General features: G+C 39.3%; 1 protein-coding gene across 2 annotated transcripts in view; it reads right to left on the reverse strand.

Moving 5' to 3' along the window:
• The window catches only part of TMF1 (TATA element modulatory factor 1), a 32,767-nt gene extending 26,654 nt beyond the window's left edge, over positions 1-6,113 (reverse strand). For both annotated transcript variants that reach the window (XM_025885314.2, XM_025885313.2), the window contains exons 1-2: positions 5,706-6,113; positions 1,088-2,283 (exon numbers count right to left, since the gene is read on the reverse strand). In XM_025885314.2, the coding sequence (XP_025741099.1) occupies positions 1,088-2,283; positions 5,706-5,847 (1,338 nt within the window). In that variant the 5' untranslated portion in view covers positions 5,848-6,113. The remainder of the gene's footprint in view (positions 1-1,087; positions 2,284-5,705) is intronic.
• Positions 6,114-8,158: the final 2,045 nt, after the last annotated feature.

An 8,158-nucleotide genomic window follows, 5' to 3' on the forward strand; every position in this document is an offset into this window, starting at 1 on the left:
CTGAAGTAATGATAAACCTGTCTATGAGGGGAGGAATGATGCTTTTACGCACTAAAAAAAAACAGTCTTACCTGATTGAGGTCTAGGTTAATTTAGAAATCACTTACCTTCTGAAAGTAGCTCAAAAATATCTTACTGATACTAAATAGTGTTGATTTCAGGAATTCAAATTGCTATTAGAGCTAGAGCATGGCATTTCATTTGTGAATAATATTAAACCTAGGTAACAGAATCTGGCACTTTTTTTTACATTAAATAATTCAATACATGGCACTTACAGGACATTTCTTCAAGACATCCTATATCTCAGAGGAGTCTATTAAAGATGCCAAATCCAACTCAATTTCTATATCTAAAAATCATAGGAGAAACCAAAACTGTGACTTAATGTTAAAGAATTTATACCACTTTCCTTTTATATGTATTAGGTAGAAGCAATTTGTCATTCCTAAGCAATACCATTGTTCCTTTGACATCTCCCATTCTTATTCATGTAAGATAGCTATCAGGGAAACATCAAAATAACATAAAAGAGAAAACAAACAAGTAATTAATAACAACAGAATCACCTCAATAATTAATTAAAGACTACATTTTTCATTTAAGATCTGCTACAAATAATGTGAACAGGCAAAAATTTTTCGATGTAAGAAAAACCATGTATTTAAATTCATTTCAGCACCTTTACCTACAAAGGATTTGAAGATATATGTTACCTTAAGACAATCCTTTGCAAAATGACAAATTAATGAGCACAGCATACAAGAATTGTAAGGTGAAAGGACTCAACAGTAATGGCGCAAGATGGAAACTTTTTTATGCTTAGTTATATTGAAATATCCATTTGTTATCATAGTTGTCTCAAGAGAAATTTCAAATAATTTAGCATCAATAAATCAATTTTAAAATCCTTAATGCCACACTTAAATGTCAAAATGCCTGTCTTTTTTAATCAGTACAAATCATTATACAATACTGAATGTTAAAAATAAACAATGAAAAGAAAAGAAACAATGAAAAGAAAAGAAACAATGATTTAATCTCTGGAAAGCATATTCCCAAATCCCCTTCCAGTTTCTACAGTTACCTTGCAAACATCTTCCTTCTCAGAATATGCTTCTGGCTTACTTTCAGCAGCTTCGCACTGCTCAGCCACCTTGTCTAAGACAGTATGTCCTTCATTTATTGGTGTAACAGAAACCAAAATATCAGGCTGGTCACAATTAACAGGTGTCGCACTTCGTCCACTTTCTTCCAGTTCCGTTTCCTCTGTGGGTACAATTAATGTTTCATTCACTTCTTCTTCAGATTTTCCTTCAACAGATTCATTTATTTTAGTTTTTGGAGTTGAAGGATTAACTACAATAGGTACTAAAGCATATCCCTTGCCTGACAGTTCATCATCTGAATTGATTTCACTTACACTACGGCTATCCAATGACTGTACACTAAATGAGTCTATTCTTTCAAAAGCATCAGAAGAGCAGCAACTCTCGGTGAGTTTTTGGAAATCATCTAAACGATTATATTCAGGACAAGCAGATGCTGAGAGAAGCTGGAAAGATGTCTGCATCAAGTGAAGACTTGATTTGGAATCTGTAGTCTCTTGTCTCGAACTTGCTGAGCTCTCACTTATTACACTTTCATGATCTAAAACTTCAATGTCACTGGTGGTAGAAGTACCAGACGAGAAGGTACTAACAGGAGGAGAAGGTGTATTACTCTGTCGGTCTTCATGTTTTTGTTCCTTAGGTTCCAAAGCCACGTCCTTTGTGTCTGCCGTAGACATATTAGATATGTTTTCTCTAGTTGTTTTCACATTAATTACATTTTCAGACACTTTCAAATGTACAGTTGACACCTTCATATGAGGTTCTTTACTAACAGTTTCTTCATGCTTGCCCTCAGTTTTAGGTGACAGAGTATCTACAGCGAGAGTTTCTCCTGATACACATGGAGTAGAGTCTTTTACTTTTGACTCAGTTGTTTCAGGTGTTCTTGACTGTCCAGTGTGCAAGGATTCCTGTAAAGCGCTTTTCACTTCTTCTTCTGGTCGTTGTGATTTAGCTGGTGGTTTTGATACCACTGGACTCTTCTGAATGGTCTGGACATCCGTTGGAGAGAGAAAGGCACTGAAGAAATTTTCAGATTCATCTACCACAGTTCTCCGAACTGGCTTTGTAATTGCTTTAGGAGAGGCTACTGGCTGACTCTGAGGTTCAGTGTTTGATTTTAACCCCCAGGTTGAAGAATCCCATCCTCCACTGACAGGGGTACTTATTCCTTTGACCAAAAAAAAAAAAAAAATAGTAATAATAATAATATATATATTATTAAAAGAGAGAACAGAATAAGTTATATGTATTTTACGTTAATATTATAATCATTATATATAAGTCAATATAAAGTTTTAAAAAAAGGAAACTTATGGAACATAACCTATAATTTGGACCTGTTAAGATCCCTGCTTAGTGTATAATTAATTAGTTCATTGTTGAACTTTGGGCCTTAAAGAGGAAAACTGGTATGGATCTGCCCTAAAGGAACTAGGAGTAAAGATCAGAGGCCAAAATGGGACTGGCCTACCAGAAGCAAGTATGTTATTCCATTAAACAACAAATTAAGAGAGTACCAGTATATGTTATATAACTCATGCTAAGTCTAAGACACACATGATGCATCTCACAAAAACAGGCAGTACCCTCATTTACAGGTCATGCATGAGTAATCATAGCAAAGTGACCCTACCTTCAATTCAGTTAGTTCCATATTAATTTTATTCTTCTAATATCAGTAATAAAACATGGTTATGAGTTGGACAGAGGGTAACATTCAAAAATTAAACCCAACATACTGATGACAAATGTTCTTTTCCAAAGATCAAAGTAAACTGATGGGAACAGTACCTTCCAGAAAACAAATTCATTTTTTATCTACTTAATGACAAACTCATTCTCCAAGTGTCACTCTCCAAACCCACTCTATGAGAAAGTTTTGTTCCCTTCCTAAATTCCAAATTTAGGAGGAATTTAGAAGGACTTATGAATTTCAGGGGCAGCGGGCTGGCTCAGTCAGTGGAGCATATACCTCAGTCTCAGGGTTGGGGATTCGAGCCCCACACTGGGTGTAGAGATTACTTATAAACAAAATCTAAAAGGGGTGCCCTGGTGGCTCAGTCGGTTAAGCTTCCAACTCTTGATCTCAGCTCAGTTCTTATCTCACTGGCCTGAGTTCCAGCCCCACATTGGGCTCCATGCCCAGCATGGAGCCTATTTTAAAAAAATAATAAATAAAATAAAACCTAAAAAAAAAAAAAACATACGACTTTCAAAGATGTGCATTTTTTTAAGAAGTATTTTTTTTTTATACAGATGGTAGTTCACACTAGGTCTTCTTTTTAAAAACACTAAGAAGAAAATTCTGGGTAAAAAAAGATAATGCAGTCACAGAAATACATGCTACTAAAAAACCCAATGATAAACAAAAAATGACATATTTACTAAAATGTTTAAAGCATTTCTTCTAAAAAAATGTTCTTTTTCTAAATTCAAAAGTGGCTGAGCAGAATTACCACAAATTCTGCACAATTAGAAGTTGGTGGGGAGAGAACAAACACCGAAAAGCTCCAAAAAACTATTATGCCCTAAATTAAAGTCTATCCTCTGACTTTTTCTAAATTCAAAAGTGGCTGAGCAGAATTATCACAAATTCTGCACAATTAGAAGTTGGTGGGGAGAGAACAAACACCAAAAAGCTCCTAAAAACTATTATGTCCTAAATTAAAGTCTATCCTATAATAGTAGGAAACTTCAATTTGGGGACACAGTTTTACACCCATGGTTCAGTATATGAAAACAATGAAAAAAAGAAGAAAACCAGAAGTAAAGATGCAAATGAGCAAGCAAGCTTAAGTGTGCTAATTAGTTTAAGTTCGTAGGTCATCTTAATGAATGACAGAAGTTAAATTTGCCTCTTGAAGAATGTTTTATATAAATTCCGAGGGGGTCATCTGATATCCACTGGTCATCTTTGAGTAAGGCAATGTAAAATATAGGTGATCAATAAATATTCACAGCATTTCACTAAATGTGAGTCTATTCTGGATAACCTATTTTGAAAAAAATGAATCATATAGACTGATATGGGAAAAAAAGGCAAAAGAAAAATTAAATTTCCTTACTACTTGCAGCCCACTGACAAGTCCTTGAAACAGGCAGAGTGACACTCCTTTAGGAACTCAGCTGCCTCAATGTTAATACTTTGCTAAGCACAAAAGAAAATCTTAGCCCGACCCCCCAGGATCCTGTAAGTCTACTTTAACATATAAAAATTCCTTTGGAAATCTCCCTTATCTCTATCCCCAAGATACATGCTGGCAATCATCTTTCCAGGGGTATGATCCACCGATATATATCGAAGAGTCTCATGACTGAGTTTTTACTAAACAGTAATAAATGACCTTTTCCTAACAATAGCTGGCCCCACTTCTAAGTATAAAAAAAGTATAAAATGCGCACTCCTTCTGACCCCAGTGCAGCTCCATGGGTCCTATCCCCGTGCTTGAATAAAACCACCAAGAATCTTTTTTGGCGGTGGGCTTTGAACCCTAACATCTTTCCTACATCATAGAGGATTCAAGCCCCAGATTTCATTAAAATGAGTATCCTTATATCTAAAGTTTATATTGTCTCTTCTAAAGTTTAGTGATTCAAAATGTGGGGTGTCTGTGAAAAAAGAAGTTGAGCTACTCCAACAAGGTCATAGAGCATCTTGTATAAGGTAGTAAGATCATGACATACAGACATAGGCCAAAAATATCTGAAAATGAGGTACCTCCAACTTAAGTCCTGACTTTTCAAAGATGTAAAATTAAAAACAAATCGGAAAAAATTAGTCAACACTTACTCTTTTTTTCACAGAGGTTCAGAGGCCCCACCCCCACCCCAATGCAAATTTTTACCCCTCACACCAAAATGCTGAACTGTTCCTTAGACTTAAAGCCAAAGCCACTGAAGAGCCCTGAAAGATTCAGCTTAAGAAATCTGACAAAGGGAGACGCAGCTCTTTGGAAATACAATGTGATGAAACCCGAAACTCCTGGGCCGGCTTCCACGGGTGATACCTCCACCATATTCTGCCCCTCACCTGCTGTGTAGCCTAGAGGAAGTTAGTTACTCAACCTTTCTCAGCCACACGGACTGTAACGAACCTACTTGGAGCAGCTGTCTGGAAAATGAGAAAGCCACAAAAAAGCACATCCCGCGCTCCCAAGCACGGAGTGCTCATTAAATGTTAGGGACTGTTCCTCCTGGCCCCGTGAAGGGACTTCAGACGCTGGCTCCGAAACAGTGTCCGGAGCGCGCAGCAATTCCAGTTTCTGCACGCTCGCGCTCCGAGCTACGACGAGGGAGGGCGGGGCACAAGCCCGACAAATCGCGACCGGGTTTTCCGAGGCCGGCAGGACCCGCACCCGGGGCTACGGGCCCGGAGGGCCCCGGGCCTGGGATTTCCCTCAAGAAAACCGCGAAGACCCACGTAGAGAAAACAAGCATTTGTGCACGGGCTGGGGAGACAGAACTTGCTCAGAACTCTGTCAGCGGGGAAGGATCCCTGTCTACACCTCTTCACCTGTTTGCCTCCGCGAGCACAGGGACCCCCCGGGACCCCCGGGATCCCCCCCACCCCCGCTCCTCTCTCTCCCTTACCCGGGTCTCCGTACGGAATGGTCTCGGCCCAGGCGCTCGGCTCTTCTTCCTGGATATCCAGGACCCTGTCGATGGACTTCTGGGCCTGGGACAGGGCCTGCTTCGCGAAGCTGGAGAGCTGGGAGGCGTTGAACCAACTCATCTCCCCTCCTGAGCCGGCGGCCGCGGCGACAGCACCAAGTGGGAAGACCGAGGGCCAGGCCGACCGGCCTCAGGCCCGGGGAAGGGTCACAGGAAAGGCCTCGCCCCCTTCCTCACTTGGCGGGCCCTGTCAGCGGCTGGCCATGACCCCGACAGTCTCCCCCGAGCCGGGGATGTTACCCTCAGCCCTGCCCGCACAGCTGAGACCAAAGGCCCCGACTGCGCATGAGCTGGCTTCTTCCACGTACACAACCACCAAATCCGGGAGCCCAGAGTTCCGTCAATAGACGGAAGAACCGGAGGAACGTTGACGTCACATCCGGGACCCGAAGCGTGCCATTAGTTACGAAGAACGCGGAATTATTGCTGTGGATGCTGATTCCAGGCATAGCGCGCAAATTCCTGGCCACCAGAGAAGCTCTGTGGCTACTAGCAGAGGTAGAGTCGTCTGTGTAGGAAACGCACTAGTTTTCACGTGAGTTCCTTCCTAGAAGATAGCTCACGTACTAAAAGCTAGCGCCTAGCCAGCAAGAATTGCAAAGGAAGTTTGGCTCTCGCCTAGTAGCAATTTGTCTCAAGTATTTAATTAGTCCTGTGTTAACGTGGCCTTACGGTGGAACCCTGGGTTTGGGTTTGCCTAAGGATACTGGACATTGTATAAAAAGCCTGATCCAGTCCACCTGATGACGTAGGTAAAAAGGCGTGTCTTTCACAAGCTGTTAAAGGTTAGAACGCGGGTACGGAAGGCACAAGCTCTTCACAATGCAGGGCCAGTCTTGGCCCCGGTCAAAACAAACCCGAGAAACACTAAAACTATTTGTCTATTAATGTGTGTTGTGCACATTATTTAAAATACAACTTTTTCTGCATTCACTCTTCAAACATTTCGCTATTTGAAAAAATCAAATTGCTGGCCTTCCTAATCTGGTCAGTAGCTGTGGGATTTGGACTCCATAGTTTAAACGCAAAATTCTGTCAACATTTAAAATTGGATTCCATACAAAAATACAGATTTCCAGATGATTTTGAAATACATGGATACCAACATGGAAGAGTTAGCTGAGGTCGTTGCCCCTTTGGACAAATAATTTTCACTCCAATTTGCCACAAACCCCACTAATCTTATTAAACCTCTTACTATACCTCCCTGCTGTGATTATTTACATTACTTGCCTCTCCCCTATATTTGAGTACTTTACCCAAGTGTAAGCAACTATGCCATAAAATAATTATTTTTTAATGTTTTAATCAGATTTAAATTCTACCCTTGAGAAGTTATAACCTTCCAATAATTTCATCTAACCAGTAAAAAATCTGCGTTGATATTCTTAATATTTAGTAATTTACACAAATAGTAGATTACCCATGAAATATTAAATGGCTTACAGCTTAAATAAGTAGACTGTGGAGGAGGTTGGGGCAGATTGGGATTGGAATCCCTGTTCCAAGATTTCTAATTGTACAGTTTTGGGTAAATGATGCAAACTTTTTTTAAGATTTATTTATTTTAGAGAGAGATAGCAGGGGGAGGGGCAGAAGGAGAACAGAGAGAGAATCCTCAAGCAGACTCCCCACTGAGCACGGAACCAGACACAGGGCTCAATCCCCGGACCCCGAGTTCATGAACTGAGCCGAAATCGAGAATTTGGTCCCTCAACCGACTGAACCACCCAGGCGCCCCTGATTAAACTTTCTAAAACCTTTTAGCTCTCAGATGGAGATATTATCACCTTCTCACAAGGCCACTTTGAGAATTATTAGAGCACCTGTATAAAGGAGTTGCTAAATGTTAGTTGCTTTATATTAAAAAACTTAAACTGAATCTGTAACTTTTTAAATAAAGCATATCTATGTATCTCATATGACTTTATAATGAAACAAATTATTTGTCAGTTTGGAGCTAGAAAGAAAAATAAATAAAAATTTAACCCAGTAGCATGTAATCACAAGGCTTTTGCGTAGAAAATTGCCATCTAAGTAAAAAACTGAAATACATAATGCAATTTCCCACACTGAGATACTAAAACTAATTTTTCAAAACTTACACTAAAATTTTCTTTTAAGGCTTATTTTTTTAGTGGGAAAAAGGCATTTTAAGAGACTTTAATAATACAAAAAGATTCCACTTCATTACATTATTATGTTTGAGCAAATTAAATCAGAAAATATTTATTGTGGTAAAAGTATTAATTCAGGTACCATAAAAATTTTGTATTAGTAATCCTGCTACACATTTAAAAATTATTCCTATATTACTATGAAACTACTTATTACTATCCTTAATATACTTTAAAAAATTTCAGTGAGAAAAG

The sequence above is a fragment of the Callorhinus ursinus genome, unplaced genomic scaffold, assembly GCF_003265705.2.
Source record: "Callorhinus ursinus isolate GAN/ISIS: 27379988/994484 unplaced genomic scaffold, GSC_fseal_2.0 scaffold15, whole genome shotgun sequence".
Classification (NCBI taxonomy): domain Eukaryota; kingdom Metazoa; phylum Chordata; class Mammalia; order Carnivora; family Otariidae; genus Callorhinus; species Callorhinus ursinus.